This window comes from Colossoma macropomum, unplaced genomic scaffold (assembly GCF_904425465.1).
Source record: "Colossoma macropomum unplaced genomic scaffold, Colossoma_macropomum, whole genome shotgun sequence".
Classification (NCBI taxonomy): domain Eukaryota; kingdom Metazoa; phylum Chordata; class Actinopteri; order Characiformes; family Serrasalmidae; genus Colossoma; species Colossoma macropomum.
The window spans coordinates 42894645-42913947 of NW_023494805.1; the positions used below are offsets into that span (position 1 = coordinate 42894645).

Consider the following 19303-nt stretch of genomic DNA (forward strand, 5'->3'; position numbering starts at 1 on the left):
TACAGTCTTGATCAATAAAGCAATGATCAGTGATGCCCTGATCAATAAAGTAATAATCAGTATTGTCCCGATCAGTAAAGTAATGATCAGTAATGTCCTAATCAATAATGTCCTGATCAATAAAGTCTTGACTAATGAAGTAATGATAAGTTTTGTCCTGATCAATAATGTCTTGATCAATAAAGCAATGACAAGTAATATCCTCGTCAATGAAGTAATGATCAGTAATGTCCTGATCAATAAAGTATAATCAGTAAGGTCCCGATCAACAAAGTACGATCAGTAATGTCCTGATCAATAAAATATGATCGGTAATGTCCTGATCAATGATGTCCTGATCAATAAAGTATGATCAGGAAAGTCCAGATCAATAAAATATGATCAGTAAAGTCCTGATCAATAAAGTATGATCAGTAATGTCCTGATTAATAAAGTATGATCAGTAATGTCCTGATCAATAAAGTCCTGATCAGTATTGTCCTGATCAGTAAAGTCCTGATCAGTAATGTCCTGATCATTAAAGTTCTGATCAATAAAGTATGATCAGTAAGTTCCCGATCAATAAAGTCCTGATCGACAAAGTACAATCAGTAATATCCTGATCACTAAAGTCCTGAACAATAGAGTAGGATTAGTGATGTCCTGATCAATAAATTATCAGTAATGTCCTGATCAATAAAGTAATGATCAGTAATTTTCCTTATTAATAAAGTATTATCAGTGATGTCCTGATCAGAAAAGTCTAGATCAATAAAATATGATCAGTTTTGTCCTGATCAGTAAAGTCCTGATCAATACAGTAATGATTCAGATCAATGAGGTCTGTTCTTTAATGGTGTTGATCTATGTTTGTCAGTAGGGGGCGACAAACAGCCTCAGCTGTAATACACATAAATGCTCAGAGCGCCGCTATAACTGATCTGATCAGACATATCGGCTCCAGCACTCTCTACTGTTCATTCTCCAAAACATGGTTCTTCAAGGGTTCTTTAATAAAGACAACGGTTCTATTTAGAACCTTTATCTATAAAAAATTTCAAGAAAGTGAAAAACACAATTCGTCCTGCAGTACGAACTCAAACTGTGATTTACTGACCACACTTTGGGACAAACAAAACCTTTTTCCGTTATTTTGTCAAACTCTTCCCGGTCCAAAGTCTCTGGACTGTTCAAACAGATGGCCACTGTAGGCAGAGAGAAAGCAGCTGACCTCCTCAGTGGTCTCCTGTGACAGCAGACGTTATGGAGATGTTGAAGATGTTTGGGCTGGAGGTGTTTCTCCTGATCTTCCTGTGGAGCACACAGGCTCAGGACATCCTGACCCCCAGCGTGGACATTATCGTGGAACTGGGCAAGCTCAGAGCTCTGGAGGGAAGAATGAAAGCCATGGAGGCTGAAATGGCCGAGCTGAAGACGGAGAACGCAGGTACTGAGAGAGAGAATCAAACAGCTTTCAGCGTAAAAGAGTCACAGGAACACCAAACATAGTGTTTTTATTGTTGTTGTTTTATTGTTGTGTTTGGTTCGGCCGTGTCACTGCAGGACTTTCCAGGAGAGTGGAGAGCATCATGAAGACCCTCGCAGGTACGAGAAACACGCGTTTACAAAAAACCTCTCCGTAATTCAGTGTGTGAGGTGTAATCAGAGAGATTCAGGGTGGTTTGGTGTGAAATGGTTCAGATGTCTTTACAGTGGTGGTGATAGGAACCAGGGGTCGCCATGACTACAACACAGATATAGACATTTTATTTACTATCCAGAACCACCAGTGAACCTACACGAGTCTTCTGAGTTTATATGGAATGTTGATGATGAAAATATTGGAAAATCTGGAATAATAAGTTTTCTTTGGGGACTATTTTGCCTCACAGCGCCCTGCATGTATCCCTCCACCATGAATGGAGTTTAAGTTCTCCAAACTATCATAAAACAGTGTCTCAGTCATCAGGCAGTGAATTCATAACCATTTCATGTAGGAACTTTCTGTGAGGGAGCTTTTAGAGGTGGACGTCTGGTTCCTATCACCACCACTGTGAACAGTTCTGACTCGGTAAGTTTATCTAGAACGGAGCGTTCCACACCAAACCACTCTGAACCACTCTGAACCGCTCTGTTTACGACTTAACCATTTACATTATGAAAGAAATCCAAAAAATTAGAAATAAAATCAGTGTTGTAGATTGTTTTTTTACATTCTTGTTTCCAGATCAGCCCAAAGTGGCGTTCTCCGCTACGCTGTCCAACCTGCAAACCGGTTTCAAGTCCCTCGTCCCGTTCCAGAACGCGGTCACTCTGGTGTACGAGAATGCCTTCACAAACATCGGCTATGCATATGATCCAAAAACAGGTGCCAAAACATTGCTGCTATGCAGTACTGCAGTCTTGTGCAAAAATGTTGACACCCCTGGTCAAAAGCATGCACATAATTAAATGCACAAAATATATCTGAAAACAGCCAAAATCCTGTCTGATGCTCTTCACTGTCTGATACCTTTAGAAATGAATTTCCAGTATCTTCATTTTAAATCTGATCTAATGATCCTTTATCAGGACAGAAGCGAGTGTTGTGGGTATTGATCCTCTGTGAAAATGCAGTTATGATCTGATATCTTGTTTATGTGAAATACATTGTGTGTGAGAGTCTGACTGCAGACGTACATGGTTAATGTAAAGTACAGTGCAGATCACAGTCAGTACATTTAGTTACATCTGGAACCTTCATAACACAACTCAACACATAGAATAACTTCAAGCACTAGAACACAGAGGGAGTGTGTATCACGAAATAGCATCACGGCTGTGATTTGGTCGCTGTAGATCATCACAGCCATGATGTTATTGGCGATAACACACTCATCGAGTGTTCTATTGCTTTAATACAACAGTTAAATAAATACAGTAATAAATTAATAAACTGGGCTGTGAACGCGGCGTTTAATATGTTTTAATGTTCACAGTTCCTTCACCAAATTATAGTTCCTTAACGAGCAGCTTGTTGCTACGTCAGAGTAACGAGCTCCGCCCACTCGCTGCTCAGCCGGCAGTTCGTTCTCCAGCTCCTTACACTAAATTCCCAAACTGTCATCATCACTGAGCAGCTTTTCAGTCGGCAGCTGTGACAGAAGAACAGCTGAACAACCTGGAATCAGCCAGAAATGAACCCAACACCATTCGCCAAACGTGTAGTCTGATCTTCAGAGTCTGACCAAATCAGACTGAGCCATAAAACTGCTGCAATATCAGGTTTAGCTCAGTTTTGTCAGTTTTTGCCAGATCAGTATTAATGTTGTTTTGTTCCAGCCAGTCTGTAAAGCATCTTACAGCCCATTTAGTTTGGCGAATGGTGTTGGGTTCATTTCTGGCTGATTCCAGGTTGTTCAGCTGTTCTTCTGTCTCAGCTGCCGACTGAAAAGCTGCTCAGTGGTGACAGTTTGGGAATTTAGTGTCGTCTCATCTTCAGAGTCTGACCAAATCGGCTGTCTGTCAAATGTGATCTTAAAAGTGTCCATTTTCTGTTTGTGGCAAAGTAAGAAGTAAAAACGTTCAAATGTCTTGAGCATCTCCTACAGCTGTCAGAGTCGTTGCTTAGCAACAGCGTCTCAGCGGAGTGATACAGTGTTTGTGAAAAACCCATGATGTTATGGTGACATAATAGCACAGTTAGAACGGCTCTCAACCAATCAGCTCGCGTGGCCGGAACTGACTGTTGTATAAAATGCTAATAATTGTTTTTAAAAAATTATATATAACGAATGTGTTTCTGGCCATTTTCATACACTGCAAAAACATATTTGATAAATACATTTGGAGTGTATTATTTTTCACCGTATTTGGACTAAGGGCTGTGAAAACTGTGCAAATTTGATCTTTTGCTAAAGTGTAGCTCAGTCCTGTAGGTGATTTCAGCTCCACGTTGCTCTGTGTTGTATTAAAGGTGTGGTTTTATCTGCAGGAATCTTCACGGCTCCACTGAAGGGAGTGTATTATTTCAGCTTTACACTCTTCCAGCCGGTCGGATCTGATCCTCAGTACCCGACCAAGGCGTCCTTGCTGAAAAACGGGGTGCTGGTGGTGGCTGCCACAGATAACGCCCCGGGGGTGGATTCTGAGGACACTACTGGAAACTCCGCCTCCCTCAAGCTGGAGAAAGGAGATCAGGTGTACGTGCAGCTTTGGGACAAGTGCAGGGTCTACACAGACAGAAACAAGCGCAACACCTTCAGTGGGCATCTGCTCTTCCCAATGTGAATCCCACTTCACTTGGCTGTAGACGCCTTCAGCTGATGCTCAAATGTTGGGTGCCTAAAGTTGTAGCGTTTGGGGGCCGAAGTTCAATAAACTTCAGGTTTATTCAAGTGTGTTATTAGTCGACTTCTTTTAAACTAAAAAAGTATGATTTCAGTTTACTTTTCACGTACAACCCCATTTCCAAAAAATATGCTGTGCAGAATGTAAATGAAAATAGGATGCAATGATATGCAAATCATTTAAACCATATTTTTAAAGGAAAACACTACAAAGACAACAAATCAAATGTTGAAACTGGGAAATTTTATTGTTTTTTGAAAAATATATGCCCATTTTGAATTTAATGCCAACAACACGTTCCAAAGAAGTTGGGACGGGGCCTGTTTACCACTGTGTTTGCTTCTGTGTAATTTTCTGTTAATTCTTTTTTCTTGATGCAAAAAAAAAAGAATAACTTGTGCTTACTGGCTCTTTTGACTGGAAATGAAATATGCAAAAGGGTGGGCATCGTACTGTACATTAATTTATTATCATTATGTTTATCTACAGACAGCAAATAAAGGCTATACAAATTAATAGCATGCATGTACATAATTAATTAGATAAGTTTGATCTACAAAATGTCGTGTCAATCTGATAGACAGGGCAGCGCAGGTTCTTACGGCCAATAATTATAAGGCTAACAGAACACAAAAGCACACACAAGGGAAGGTAGCCTGGAGAGATCGACAACACACAGAGGCAAAGGGCAAAGGACTCAGTATGATCAATATTTTAAGGTTTAACACAACAGTGGTGCAATGACAAAACAAAACTTCAGGTAAAGCTGACAAGTGACTGCTGACTCAGTTTCACTCAATTATAATCGTTTGTTAATTAACATCAACAAAAGACAAGCGATCAAAACTAGGAACTTCCAGGGATTTTTTTTTGGAGTGTATATTTGTTAAAAGATCTTAATTTTTAATTTGATTCCTATATTTGTATTGGAACTGTAGGGCAAAGAAGACAGCCTCCTTCTTATTTGAACTTAATTTGGCAATTTTTTTCCAACCATTTAGTTTTTTTTTAATTTCTGAGACAATTAGAAGTTCCCCAAAAAACATTAAGCACTCAGTTTGTTGGTAAATAAAGCTGCTAACAGTGATATATTGCATTTCTGAAAAACAGCCCAGAGGAAGCATCTACTAAAGAATTAAAGAGGGCCTGAAACTGAGCCTTGGGGTACCCCACTAGTGATCGGCAAGGGTAAGGATGAACAAATTGCCTTATTTGTCAGAGACGCTCTCTCCCAAAGGTAAGAGGTCAAATGATTGTAAACCAGTCTGATGTAAAAGTAATAAACCCATGTTCATATTCAATTCTGCTTTGGTTTATTGATCATACTTTGGGTTTAAAAAATATTTGGTCAAGCTGTTTCTGGCAAAGTATCCAATGAGTTATCACTGCACCCACAGTTCTTCCATGGAGTCCAAAGTCTTTCGGCCTATTCAAACAGTTTCCCTCTGTAAGCAGAGAGAAAGCAGCTTAGCTTCAGTCGACTTCGGGAAATCGTCTTTAATTCTTCAGTCATGTTGTTATGGCAGGTGCTTTTCTTGCTCTTCCTGTGGAGCACAGAGGCTCAGGACATCCTCAAACCAAGCGTGGACATTATTGGAGAACTGAGCAGGCTCAGATCTTTGGAGGAAAAGGTGAAAGCCATGGAGGCTGAAATGGCAGAGCTCAAAAGACTGATTACAGGTAAACGTGACTTTATGAAAGAACCTATTAACAGAACAAAGTTATTTTGTCATGTATGTTATTGTTGCTTATCTGGAGTTTGAAGAATTTTAACCTCTTAACCTTAATAGTCAATTCAATTACTAATCCTCAGCCTCAGTAACTATTATGAATTATTCCATATTTTGTTTTTTTTCTTCCTCTTTATTTTCAGAACAGCCCAAAGTGGCATTCTCAGCTTCACTCTCAGCTCTTGAATTTGGTTCTAAGAACATTGGGCCGTATCCAGAGCAGGTTACTCTGGTGTACCAAAACGCTTTCACAAACATCGGCAGTGCATACGACCCAAATACAGGTAATACCACAATGCCCTGTTACATGTAGCTTAGCTGAAGATGTTATTTAGATCATTTTGCTCAAGATTGTATAACATACACTTTTTCCAATTTATTAGAAACATCTTTCTTTTTATTGTTCAACTCACTCTCCACTTTGAGCTTCACCCACCTTATAGCTCCACTATATAGGTGCAGAACTGTACACTCTGAAAAATCATGGCTCTCCGAGGGTTCTTCGGTAAAGACAGTGGTTCTATATAGAACCATAAACACTCAAAGGACCATCTGCATGCTTAAAAGATTCTTTGCATTGTGTAATCATTGTTCAGATTGATAGCGAATGTGTTATATATGGTCCTATCTAGCACCAATGAGAGTTCTTCTATTGTGATGATGTCAAGCTTGTAACAGTAGAAGAACCCTTTTTGGTGCTATATAGAACGCTTTTCAAAAAACCACCTGTAGAACCACCTACAACACATTCTCCATCAATCTGAAGAACCATTTCACCAAGCAAAGAATCATTTAAGCATTTAAACGTTCATTGTTCTATACAGAACCATTGTGTTTACTAAAGTCCCCTTGAATCTTTAAGAGGGTAGGTCTGTCCAAAACAGTAACTTTCAGTGGAAGGAAATAAATGCCTTTAAATTTATATTGTATATATATGTATGATTCTACTGATCCGGTTTAAAGTCAGAGCTGAAACACATTTCTGAATTGGGATCTTGGACTTCAGACTAAACCCCTTTTGCTCTGAGTGACTCTAAACCTTAATTATGATTATTTTATTAAAACTAATGATTGAACATTCCATTTTCTCACTACCAAAACAATCATAACTCTACCAAACTGTACCAAATGTGTCAGTAGTGACTGTTTCAGTGACAATTTTAGCTCATTTTGAGCTCAAAAACTCAAACACAGCTTTGAACAGCTGTTCACACAGAAAATCATCATATTCTACATTAAAACACAAAAAAATGCTGAACTGCAGAAAATAAGACGATTCTTAATGTTCCACACTGATTTTCAGACTTTGGGACACATTTACTTCAAAACAATGGGATCTAACTGCTCACCATGTGGCCATGAGGGACAGGGATGCAGCCTCACTTCCTGCTCTAAAACACAGGGGCGTGACTAAAATAAGGCTCCGCCCACATACTAAAACCCTGTGTTTCGGTAGTGACATAAAAATAAGTTATAGCATTTTTTATTTAAAAATTAAACATGATAAATTTAAATCATTCAACTTCATTTTAAAAGAAATCAAAAGGAAATTTGATAATAAGACAAATAATTGTAAGTATTATTTTCAGAAGTGTAAATTTAGGGGTTAGGGTTTGGGACAGACTCCTCCCAGTAGAAAGTACCCTATAAATTGATGATTTTGTATATATTTAGCTTATTACTATCTCTATTAATGATCTTTAAATAGATCATAAGAGAATATCTAAGGTCTGAATATTTCATTGTTTTTTTATATAGCTTGGCTGTTGTCGGATGAAAACCTTGTATCTCTATTTTTGTCGTTTTTCAGTTTCTGACAATTTGAAAATGCGTGTTGTTCTTTACATTGTGTGTAAATTTCATGATGAATGGACCAAAAGAAACCACCTAAAATTACATGGAAAAAAGTCTGGTTCCACTGACTTACATTAAAAGTAAAGTAGGTTTTTTCCCTCTCCTGTAAAGTCGTCATTTTGGAGACATGAGGTTATATATGCTATCTATGCATTAATAAATGAAGCTGAATGAAGTCCTGCAGTTTTCACTGTGATGTTCTGTCCAGGTATCTTCACTGCACCAGTCAGAGGAGTTTATTACTTCAGCTTTGTGGTCTTTAACCCGTATGACCACTCAACCGGTCTGAGTCTGATGAAGAATGGGCAGCATGTGGTCTCTGTGTCGGACAATCCGCCTGGAGTGGACACCGAAGACACAGCCAGTAACGCAGCATCTCTGCTGCTGGAGAAAGGAGACCAGGTGTGCGTCCAGCTTATGCAGAACCGGAAGGTCTACAGTGACAAATTTAAACGAAACACCTTCAGCGGTCACCTCCTATATGGAATGTGAGCTTCATTTAGAGGCCCATCAGGTTAATGCATGATGTACTTTTTATCCAGCTCAGCCATTTTTCTATTAGATAATTTAATAAATATACGACATATGGTACATTATTCTACAATGCCTCATTTAGTTACATTTTCAGGGCATTACATTTAATTTTAGGCATTTAAGCCTCACAAAATCTAATTGTCATCTGGCGGTTTGACTATCTCTCCAAGTGTGCCGATTAAATAAACTATTAATCGTTCTAATCATCCAGTTTCTACTCACCTAATCATAAATCATTCTAATCAACATAATTATAACATGCAACACAGGGCAGCTTTAAAGGTATTCAACTCATTGCAAAGTGTCCATTTCTTCAAATGTCATGTCGCACTGGAACTGACATCAAAGGACTTTTATTCTGACATGCTTTTCAAAAAAAGAGTTGGCAGGGTGCTACATCATAAAGAAGACTCCGATACATCAAAAAGATCTACAGAAATGCAGTGCAGACCCGAACCTGCCAATTCAGAATGTAAAGAAATGTAATTTTTTACAGAATTGTGTCAAAATTTATGAAATTGCATCATTTTAAAACCATAATGAGTCCAGACTGCTAATCTGGAATGAGAAATAAAAAGAAAAATGAGAACAGAAAGAGAGAAAGGTCTACGATGACCCCTTTTGGATGCTTATTAAGGTGTTTATATTTAAGGAGCTGCTAATATTCTGCTGATGAACTGAGAAATGGTGCGTTTTTGGTCCTCAGGTGTTGTTTTTGAAGGCTGGGTGTCAATTAGTGCACCTAAAACCTGAAATAAAGCCGCCCACCAGTTCAAATCAGACGCATAAATGCATGAACATTCATTCAGAATGAATCACACTGTCAGAAAAAAATTTAATATGGTAAATATTTGATTTTTTAATCTAAAATCCAGCCTCTTGTATCGAACTCGATGACCTTGTTTATCAGCACTTCAGTGTTTTACTGTATCTCACAGATAATGACGTGATTGGTGTTACACATGTAATCATGCCATTGATCGCTGGGCCCCATACAGAGGCAGTCTTCGTCTCCACCGTTCGGCTGGCCAGGGTGCCATTTGGTGTAAGTGATCTTCTGACCTTTCATGTCCACATAGTGTCCCCCAGCCTTGCTGTCCCGTGCCCCGAGATAGGCGGTCTGATGCTGGGAGGCCTGCTTGAGCACTTGATAAACAGCCTGGTTTTCCTGGTTATTCCTCGGCAGAGCGAGTTCTCCTTTGACCCCTCTGCAGTGGCTCTGTCCGGCCTCGAATGTGGTCACCAAGCCGCTGCTGACGTAATATTTCTGACCAACCTTTCTGAAGGCATGGAAACTTAAAACTGTTGAAAAGAAACAAAAAACATGGTTTTATTTCTTGAAAACATGAAATTAGCACCAAATGTAGACAGTCAGCCAAGACGTGTTTGGTGTCTGAAGTTTGTTTGTTCAGTCTGAGCACTGGAGCTACAAGGCTAATGTCGCTAGCATGTAACCACCGGGAGGAACACTTGTTCCCCCTTTATACCGGCAACAGAGACTGGAGGCCCATTCACACTGCACATTTCGCCAAACGTCAGTGACAGGGCCAAATTAATTTCAACCTGCTAAAGCAGCATAGTTAAAAAACTATACTCCTCTCCTCGGATTTTGCCTTATTTGTTAAAAATCTGCATTAATATCACAGGCAGAGCTGACTGACTTCTTTACAAATAATGATAAGTTACACATATTAACATTTTTGCACCCATCAGTCAAAAACTGTTAAGCAAAGAAATTGTTTATGCGAAAATGAAACTAACTTTACGCTCAGAAGATGGAGCGTTTCAGAACTGTTAGTTAATCTGCGCTGACTTCAGCATTAAATCTGGCAGCTTAAGATGATCAAAAGTTTGATTCATAGCAGATCAAACTGCGGAAACACAGGAAACCATCTTTTTAGATGGCGTTAATTAAGTGACGCATTACTTCTGTCTGCGATGTCTGTATTTTCTTCTTTCAATCATGATGTAAATGAAATCATCATCAAGCCAACCAACTGACGACATGCCAACAATTTTTTATTGACAATGTTATTGATAATGTGTATTAGTTGTTGCAGCCGTAATGGAAACCCACCAGCACTAATGCATGCCTACTATCGATCATGTGAAGCTGTTCAGAATCTCTAATAGACTTGATTGTGTGGTTTCTGAGTCTGTGACTTTTATAGCAAGGCCTTCAACTTAGGCCATGAATGTCAAACCATGAGGGAAAAACCCACATCTACGACAATGATCCTTTCTGATAGCATCCCAATGGGATTCTACTTGTTTGTTAGCGCTAAGCTAACAGAGATTCGTATGAATTTTTTGCCTGTTTTAGATTAAAGACACATTTTCTGCTTCTGAAAGGTATTTAAAGTAAGCTATTTACTTGAAGCTTGTGACAAATACATTAGCATATATTTTTACCTTGAAGCACAGTGCAAAAAGTGGTATCTTGTCAAATAATATTATCTTAAATCTAGCCAAAATAGCTAATATTTCCAATTTTAAGATGGTTGTAAGCTTATTATAAGATTATTAATGTTATTTCTAGACATTTTTGACTTGTATTAAGTGATTTAAGGTAGTGAAATGATCTCACCATGTTGGCAGGTTATATTGCATATTTCTTACGAGGAAAATTATCTGCCAGTACAGTGAGATAATTTAACTCACTAAAAGTAGCTAAAACACGTAAAAATGTCTAGAAATAAATATCCTGATAAAAAGCTGACAGCAATCATAAAATGAGAAATATTATATATACTCATACATTTAAGTTTCTAACAACCCACTAATTAAGCTGCCATTCGGTTTCAGTAAGTGATGTATTATCTAGAACTTACAGGCCTTGAGTCACTTCCTAATTATGCTTATGGCTAATCTAATGCGTTAGGACTTCTCTTCAGCTCCTGAAGTCCTAATCAACAACAAACAAAGCTCGTTTATCTGCCTAGATACTGCTGAGATACCGCGGAGAACAACAAATCCTAGTTGGAAAATTTTCCAGTGACTTGTTTCAGGAATTAAATATTTTGTTTCCATCCAGAATTTAACAATGAAACAAGAGTAACCAAGATTATTTATGTAGAACATGCAAAGTTTAAATACAAGCATGACTCTACTGAATAAATGTGAACTAAATATTAGACGTGCGCTCCCTGAAAACATTAGGCCTTCTCTAAAGGCCTAGAGGGCTCTGAGGGTTCCCCTCTGCTGTTATAAACATGGACAGAAGTACAGACAAAATTCAGGCTTCTAGGCAGCGGCTACTGTTTTCAGCTTCACTAACATACTTTTGTCCATGTTTATAGATGACAGCATTTCATACAGTGTCAGATACCATATACTGATGCCTACATTAACCCCGTAGCTCCAGTACAAAACTAATAAAGGAAGTATCAGACACCAAACTGTCTAATGTAAGCAAACATATGAGGAGCCTCACCCGTCTCCAGAGTGGCAATCCGGGACTGAAGCTTCTGGACGTCCGAGAGCAAAGTCTTGACCACGGCAGCTTCGTTCACATTTGCTACAACAGAAACAGAGTGTCAATAAAACCCTCCTGGTTATATGAAAAGACTTCAGAGCTGATGCTTTAACTTTAAGGTGAACTGACAGCCTCGCTATCGATTCTGGATCACTATGATTAGTCACAGTTTCTCCGTAATACAGACAGTTACTGCCAAATCTAGAGTTGCCTAAAATAAAACAGTGAAAAATACAAGGTGTTTGTGCAAACTACTACATTTCAATTAACAAAAGACACTTAAGGCTGGCTTCACACGGCGCAACATTCTTGCTTAAAACCTACATAAAACCCAATTGCACTTGTAAAGCATCCTGCAACTCACATGAAACTCTGCCGCAACATTTGCAAGCAACTATTTGTGAAACAAGTTTCATAAAACAGCCAATCAAACAGTCACACACAGTCATGTCAGACAACATGTTTTCAAACCATTGATTTCATGAGATCAGTGGACAAGAAAACAAAACGTTGGTTTATAGGGTGGGTGAAAAGGAGACTCTCTCGCAATCCACAACCCTGTTTAAACAGCTGTTTGTTCCACCGTTTATCTTCTTTAGCTGACGTTATCGTGATCTACACAGCTAGATTTTTCTCCTCTCTTCATGCCCCCTAATTTTACACGGACATTCATTTGGGAAACAATTAAAAAAAAAATTACAGAAGAAAAACAGAGACGCTCCTTAATGAACTTGTGCTTCTGGGACAGAATGAGTGGGTTTTAACCGTAACGGCTACTTAAACATTCATTTACAAATGCTTGTTATAAAACGAGCAGTTCCGGTCCTACAATCTGATTGGCTAAGCTGTGTTCAAAGCCATTGTAAAATACATGATATACTCACACTGACCGCCTCAGCAACTGAACTGTGTATCACTACGCCACATCCTGAAAAACCCTGGTGCTGTTAATGAATAATCTTTGAATGTAATGCTGCTCACATGGAGCACCGAGTGAACTGATGAAGTAAGAACCCGGTTCTGTTTAAACTGAGGAGCTGACAGCTTATGTTCTTAATTAGAACTGGGCTGGTCAGCTAGCTAACAGGCTAAAAGAGCCAACAGCCTAAACAGCTCCATCATTAATATCACAGGCTTGAATTAAAGTATTTATGATACGATTCACTGCAATATAAATCTTTCACTCTTCAAATGTCTGTGTTTCAGTCAGAAGTCACGTCAAATCCTGGATGCCTTACGTACTCCATAAATAGTGTGGTAGCTATGGAGGAAATTCTACCTTCTGCAGCCAAACAGTGCACTACTTGTGGAGTGTGGGAGTCCCAAATGACTATTTTTAATGTTGTGCTGCAGGATCCAGTACATTTCTACATAGTGCACTACGTAGGGAGCAGGGAGCTGTTTGAGATTCAGCCCCAGTGTCAGAACAAGGGCATCATTGGTTTGGCGCTATATAAGACTCACAGCGGTAATTTGGTGACCAAAAAGTACTTATAAAGCAAAGATTTTGCATGAAACAGTGTTGTGTTATCATATGTTCATTATTATATGCCACAAAGTTATAAACGTTATTAAATGATCGCAATATACAGCAATGGGTGACCGAACGTTCTTCACCTCATTCAGCATTTTTGATGAAATGTGTCTTTTATCATATTTTATGTTGCCTGTCATTGCACAAAAGCAATAAGCCACTCATTGCTGTACGTTACAGTGATTTTATGACAGGAAAGGGGTTTTACTTCGTTTCATGTCGTGCCTAAGAACGCCCTTCCCTGTGATAAAATTGTAGTAACGCACAGCCTCAAGTAGCTTATTGCTTTCATATACACTCAACAACTCAAATAATTGTGAAGAGCTCTAGATAGATAGACAAAAGGCAGATATGTAGATACAGAAAAGAAAAGAACGGCAATGAAAATGAAATGTACATTTCCTAAAAGTATCAAACAATGTGAGCCGCTAATCTAGTGTAGTAACTAAATATGTTGTGTTGATTGTTTTTAAATTGAACTCGCAACTAGTTGCATGAAAGTTTCACTGTGTAAAGCCAGCCTACAAGCAATAAAATAAAACAACTTACATGTGCAAAATCACAACTTTTGCAGGACAATTAAAGCAAACGTTATTACATTTACAGCATTTGGCTGATGCTCTTATACAGAGTGACTTTCAATCTGAACATTTTACACAGGGGGCTGAACCCCTGTCTGCAGCATGGAGGGCAGAGGTGTTACCCACTACACTATACCATCTACTACAAGATGTTGATCAGAGACGCATGGGGTCTCCAGTGTACCCATCCTTTAGGGGTATAATGTGGTGCAGTGTAAATTTAAGTCCATGACCTTCGTTTCACTCCCCTCAGTTTAAAGTACTATTTTTATTTATTTTTTGGTAACATTTTCCCTTATTTCTCGGTACCTGTTGACCCAGTTTCTCCCTTTTGCCCTTTAGGCCCAGGTGGGCCCGCCACTCCAGTAGGTCCCCGGACTCCTACACCTGGACGTCACAGAAGGATAATTTACTGTAAGAACCCAATTCAAATACAGACAGACATGCTTAGAGAAATAAACACATTCACACCAAATCTTATACAAACCTTGGTCACCTTTCACTCCTTTTACCCCCTGTGGGCCGACATCACCTGCTGGACCTTTCTTTCCAGGTGGTCCGATCACTGAGGAACCTTAACACAGCACAAATTAAATCACATTCAAGATAAAAGGAACATTTGAGGCAAAAAGGCTTCATGTTGCTCTCTCAAAAGCAAATGGCCACCCAAATAGCATTTTGCACATCTAGTCTAATTGCTAATGCTGACTGGCAGCTGCTGCCTTTCACTCATTGTTAACTACATTTGACTGAACTGTTTTAATAACTGATCTTGGATTTAGACTAAAATCCTTTTGTTCTGAGTGACTCTATACCTTAATTATGTTTACTTCATTAAAATGAATGATTGAACTTTCCATTTTGTCACTACCAAAAAACTGTTCTACTTTTGCGGAAAAGTTTCCTGCTGGAGATGCGGGAAAAGCAGCTATAGCAGAGCTAAAGCTTAAAGCAGAGCAAACTAGGACATTAGCACATATTGAGACCTATTTAGAGCCAAGATCATATATATGAGACAAACAAAATGGACATAAAATGTTGTGGCTCCCAAGGTGGTTTGATTTTTGTTGCTGTGTGTAGTTAAAGCCTGTTAGCTGGACCTGGTTAACCAGCCGGATGAAAGCTAGCTAGCTAACCTTAGCTAACAGCTGAGTCCTGGTCAATGGCGGAATCCATGTCAAGATTAAAAAGTGTCCAATTTAATTATCTGGATAAATGAATGAAATGATTGAAATTTAAGAAATGTACGGTTTTATGTTCTTAAGATATGAACTGTGGTGTCCTCTAATTTAAATTAACCAGATAATTTGATTGGTCTCTATTTAATCACAGCAAGGATTCAGCCATTGACCCAGCCCCCTAACAGCCTTTCTCCCGTTGTCTCTAGGGTATCTGCACCTGCCCCAAAAATGGGAGACAGCATGCTGGACCAGTTCATCTTCAGATCATTTTGGAATTACAGATTTACAGTTAACAATATGAGGCAGATGTTGACTTCCTATTCACCAGCTTCACGTTCGAATTTTCCCGCTCCACCTTAAATGGTGCAGCAGTTTCACTGTGCCTGTGCCCATCCAAGCTGTTATGTTTGACACAGAGGCTGTCAATCAATCGTCAGAAAAAATAGGTGTCAAAAAATAGAAGGTGATTGATATATCAATATTGAAATATTTATTTTTCACAAACTTTAAAACACAACCATGCAGAGCCTTTATGCTTTTATGACTGATCTAGTCCTCAGCTGGCACAAACCTGTCTCTCCTTTCTGTCCTTTGGGTCCAACAGGCCCATCCTTTCCGTCTTTCCCGTCTCTGCCGGGCAGGCCGTTATGTCCCGGCGTCCCCGGGACGCCAGCATAGAGTGGGCAGGTTAGAGGCTGAGGCTGATCGCCGGCTACCGAAATCAGGAACTCCAGCAGCAGCAGAAGCAAGACAGCGTGCTTGAATGGTGGCATCTCAGTGTCACTGCTGACAACCAGAGCAAAACCTGAGGAAATGATCTGAGATGAGCAACTGGGACATTTATTACAACCCCAATTCCAAAAAAGTTGGGACGCTGTGTAAAATGTAAATAAAGCTAAATAAAAACAGAATTCAATGATTTGCAAATGAACCAATGAATTCACAAATCAAATCATATCAGATATTGAAAGTGAGACATTTTACCATTTCATGAAAAACATTAACTCATTTAGAGCTTTAGGGCAACAAAAGGCTGGAAAAGTAAGTGATACTAATAAAAAACAGTTGGAGGAGCAATTTGTGATTAACTCACATGACTGAGTATAAAAAGAGGAGAGGCGGAGTCTCTCAGACGCAAAGATGGGCAGAGGTTCACCAATCTGAGAAAAACTGTGTCTAAAAATGGTGGAACAATTTTAGAAAAATATTCCTCAATGTAAAATAGCGACATTGGATATCCCACCGTCTACAGTACATAATCTGTAGAAATCCCTGTACACAAGGGTCAAGGCCGACGGTCAATATTAGACGTTTGTGATCTTCGGGCGCTCAGGCAGCACTGCAAACAGGCAAGATTCTGTACTGGAAATCACTGCATGGGCTCAGAAACACTTCCAGAAATCACCGTCTGTGAACACATGCCATGCAATCCACAAATGCAAGTTAAAGCTGTATCATGCAAAGAAGAAACCACATCAACACGATCCAGAAACGCTGCCGTCTTCTCTGGGCCAAAGCTCATTTAAAATAGACTTAGGCAAAAATGGAAAACTGTTCTGTGGTCAGATGAATCAAAATTTGAAATCCTTTTTGAAAACCACTGACACTGTGTCTTGCAGACTCGAGAGGAGACGGACCATGTCCTATGTCCCATGTCTACAATGGTAGACACGTCCCTGTCCTAACTTTTTTGAGATGAGTTGCTGCCATCAAGCTCTAAATGAGTCAGTGTTTTTCATGAAATGGTAAAATGTCTCACTTTCAACATCTGATATGTGTTCTGTGTTCTGTTGTGAATAAAATGTGGGTCTATGAGATTTGAAAATCATTGCATTCTGTTTATATTTACATTTATTTACATTTTACACAGCGTCCCAACTTTTTGGAATTGGGGTTGTTTCACATGATTGAGCAACAGCATCCCACACTCATTTATTTACCAAGCAAACTGCAAGCCTGACTGGATGCAGAATGAGGGACAAAACAGAGATTTTGACCTTCCAGTCAGCAGAGTTGCACCATCAACCTGGAACATTTCAGGGAAGTTACAGAAGTTCATCGTATCAAACAAACACAGAGGCAAAGAAAGATTTACGTAAAAGGTCCAAAGTGAGGACACTGTATGTGTACCAGGCTTTTTTTTGTTATTTAACACACACATATATATATATTAGAACTATATATTATAAACTGTTAAAGTCCGGCAGCCAGACAAAATGAATTAATTAACAATAAAAGTATGTTTTCTTATTGGTAAATATCTGTAAAATTAAATTTTGAAGAATTAAATTTCTTAGAAATGCTGTCTTTTACTGTTAATCAACAGTTTCACTAGTTCAACTCGTTATTCTGATGTACAGTATTTTATCATCATAATAACAACATAATAACAACCATTAAAATAAACGCAAACATCCATGAAATAAACGTGATCATTTGTTTTGTGAATTTACTTCTATTTCTGTAATTTAACAGCAGTGTTAAAATACAGTATATGTACTGTTTATTTATATGCATGTTTATTTACATCCGCAAAAAAACTGGTGATGACCGTTCAATTTTACAGTGAAATCACACTTTAACAGCGTACTTCGCTCATCTCCAGTGTGTATGTTCACTTTAAATTTACAAACATTAAGACAGTTTTAAAATGTTCAGACACTACATTAAAATATACACCGATCAGGCATAACATTATATATTGTAAATGGTGCAATACTGGTGCATATTAATGTATATATATATAGGTGCACTTTGTAGTTCTACAGTTACAGACTGTAGTCCATCTGTTTCTCTGATACTTTGTTAGCCCCCTTTTACCCTGTTCTTCAGTGGTCAGGACCCCCATGGACCCTCACAGAGCAGGTACTATTTGGCTGGTGGATCATTCTCAGCACTGCAGTAACACTGACGTGGTGGTGGTGTGTTAGTGTGTGTTGTGCTGGTCTGAGTGGATCAGACACAGCAGACACGCTTATTATCAGATTTCTGCAGTTATCTGATTATTACGTGCTGTAAACGCACTCAGTGGTGCACCACCCTAGTTTTATCAGGTCAGCAGTGTTTGGTAGGGGTCTCTAATAAAGGGGCCAAGGAGTGACCATATTTCTCATAGGTTTGTGATTTTATTAAAGTAGCTAGATTAGAAAGTCTTACCTTGTGTGTGAAGCAGGGCGCCGAATCAGGACAGCTTTGAGAAAGGACCTCTGTGTGGACTGGACTAAAGTCTTTAAGTAAACAGGACTGGATTTTACACAGAGACTCCGACCCATTGGTCATTTACCTACTTTCATGTTTTTGTCCAGAGGTGCATTCCCTCCCTCAAAACAAAAAAGCAGGTTCAGGTTTTAGGATAGTTTTAATGCTAACCGCTCTGTCAGCCACTCTCAGGGCAAAGTACACACACATTCTCTAAGCCGCTTATCCTTCAGAGTCGTGGGGGGAGCTGGAGAGGGCAGGAAACACTCTGGATACACAGCAGTCCATCACGGGGCATCCCCTTTTACCCTGTTTTTCAGTGGTCAGGACCCCCATGGACCCTCACAGAGCAGGTACTATTTGGGTGGTGGATCATTCTCAGCACTGCAGTAACACTGACGTGGTGGTGGTGTGTTAGTGTGTGTTGTGCTGGTACAAGTGGATCAGACACAGCAGTGCTGCTGGAGTTTTTAAACACTGTGTCCACTCACTGTCCACTCTATTAGACACTCCTACCTTGTCGGTCCACCTTGTAGATGTAAAGTCAGAGACGATAGCTCATCTGCTGCCGCACAGTTTGTGTTGGTCATCCTCTAGTCCTTCATCAGTGGTCACAGGACGCTGCCCACAGGACGCTGTCGGCTGGATATTTTTGGTTGGTGGACTATTCTCAGTCCAGCAGCAACACTGAGGTGTTGAAAAACTCCAGCAGCACTGCTGTGTCTGATCCACTCAGACCAGCGCAACACACACTAATACACCACCACAAAGTGCACCTATATAGTAAGTGGAGCTGATAAAATGAACAGTGAGTATAGAAACAAGGAGGTGTTCATAATGTTATGCCTGATCGGTGTATATATACATCCACACACACCTACACCTGGGGCAATTTAGCGCGTCCAGTT

General features: G+C 39.3%; 3 protein-coding genes across 6 annotated transcripts; 2 read left to right on the forward strand and 1 right to left on the reverse strand.

The window, feature by feature from the left end:
• The first annotated feature begins 1160 nt into the window (after window positions 1-1160).
• LOC118826280 (complement C1q-like protein 2) lies at window positions 1161-4355 on the forward strand. The gene is made up of 4 exons (XM_036597208.1): window positions 1161-1426; window positions 1543-1584; window positions 2207-2347; window positions 3953-4355. The coding sequence occupies exons 1-4, from the start codon at window positions 1243-1245 to the stop codon at window positions 4246-4248; spliced, it is 663 nt and encodes a 220-aa protein (XP_036453101.1). The 5' UTR covers window positions 1161-1242; the 3' UTR covers window positions 4249-4355.
• A 242-nt stretch (window positions 4356-4597) lies between these two features.
• On the forward strand, window positions 4598-9021 carry LOC118826282 (complement C1q tumor necrosis factor-related protein 3-like). Its single transcript, XM_036597209.1, has 3 exons — window positions 4598-5988; window positions 6182-6322; window positions 8101-9021. The coding sequence occupies exons 1-3, from the start codon at window positions 5820-5822 to the stop codon at window positions 8382-8384; spliced, it is 594 nt and encodes a 197-aa protein (XP_036453102.1). The 5' UTR covers window positions 4598-5819; the 3' UTR covers window positions 8385-9021.
• Window positions 8764-18597, reverse strand: LOC118826277 (mannose-binding protein C-like). Of its 4 annotated transcripts, XM_036597202.1 has the most exons (7): window positions 18354-18586; window positions 17138-17223; window positions 15769-15983; window positions 14504-14590; window positions 14326-14403; window positions 11860-11943; window positions 8764-9728 (listed from the first exon to the last, which is right to left on the reverse strand). In XM_036597202.1, exons 1-7 carry the CDS (start codon window positions 18474-18476, stop codon window positions 9349-9351), a joined length of 1053 nt encoding a protein of 350 aa, XP_036453095.1. In that variant the 5' UTR covers window positions 18477-18586; the 3' UTR covers window positions 8764-9348. The 4 variants fall into 4 exon arrangements, with proteins under 4 accessions (XP_036453095.1, XP_036453096.1, XP_036453097.1 ...); XM_036597203.1 differs by lacking the exon at window positions 17138-17223 and having other exon boundaries at window positions 9204-9728; window positions 18354-18597; XM_036597204.1 differs by lacking the exon at window positions 17138-17223 and having other exon boundaries at window positions 9204-9728; window positions 15769-16002; window positions 18354-18504.
• Window positions 18598-19303: the final 706 nt, after the last annotated feature.

What these genes read in the sequence shown, in the direction of transcription:
- LOC118826282 (XM_036597209.1), top strand. Translation starts at nt 5,820, where the DNA reads ATGTTGTTATGGCAGGTGCTTTTCTTGCTCTTCCTGTGGAGCACAGAG. An exon ending in GCTCAAAAGACTGATTACAG is followed by an intron (nt 5,989 to 6,181) that starts GTAAACGTGACT and finishes CTTTATTTTCAG; the next exon opens with AACAGCCCAAAGTGGCATTC. An exon ending in TGCATACGACCCAAATACAG is followed by an intron (nt 6,323 to 8,100) that starts GTAATACCACAA and finishes TGTTCTGTCCAG; the next exon opens with GTATCTTCACTGCACCAGTC.
- LOC118826277 (XM_036597202.1), bottom strand. Translation starts at nt 18,476, where the DNA reads ATGACCAATGGGTCGGAGTCTCTGTGTAAAATCCAGTCCTGTTTACTT. An exon ending in AGGACAGAAAGGAGAGACAG is followed by an intron (nt 14,591 to 15,768) that starts GTTTGTGCCAGC and finishes TGCTGTGTTAAG; the next exon opens with GTTCCTCAGTGATCGGACCA. An exon ending in AGGAGTGAAAGGTGACCAAG is followed by an intron (nt 14,404 to 14,503) that starts GTTTGTATAAGA and finishes TGTGACGTCCAG; the next exon opens with GTGTAGGAGTCCGGGGACCT.
- LOC118826280 (XM_036597208.1), top strand. Translation starts at nt 1,243, where the DNA reads ATGGAGATGTTGAAGATGTTTGGGCTGGAGGTGTTTCTCCTGATCTTC. An exon ending in GCTGAAGACGGAGAACGCAG is followed by an intron (nt 1,427 to 1,542) that starts GTACTGAGAGAG and finishes GTGTCACTGCAG; the next exon opens with GACTTTCCAGGAGAGTGGAG. An exon ending in CATCATGAAGACCCTCGCAG is followed by an intron (nt 1,585 to 2,206) that starts GTACGAGAAACA and finishes TCTTGTTTCCAG; the next exon opens with ATCAGCCCAAAGTGGCGTTC.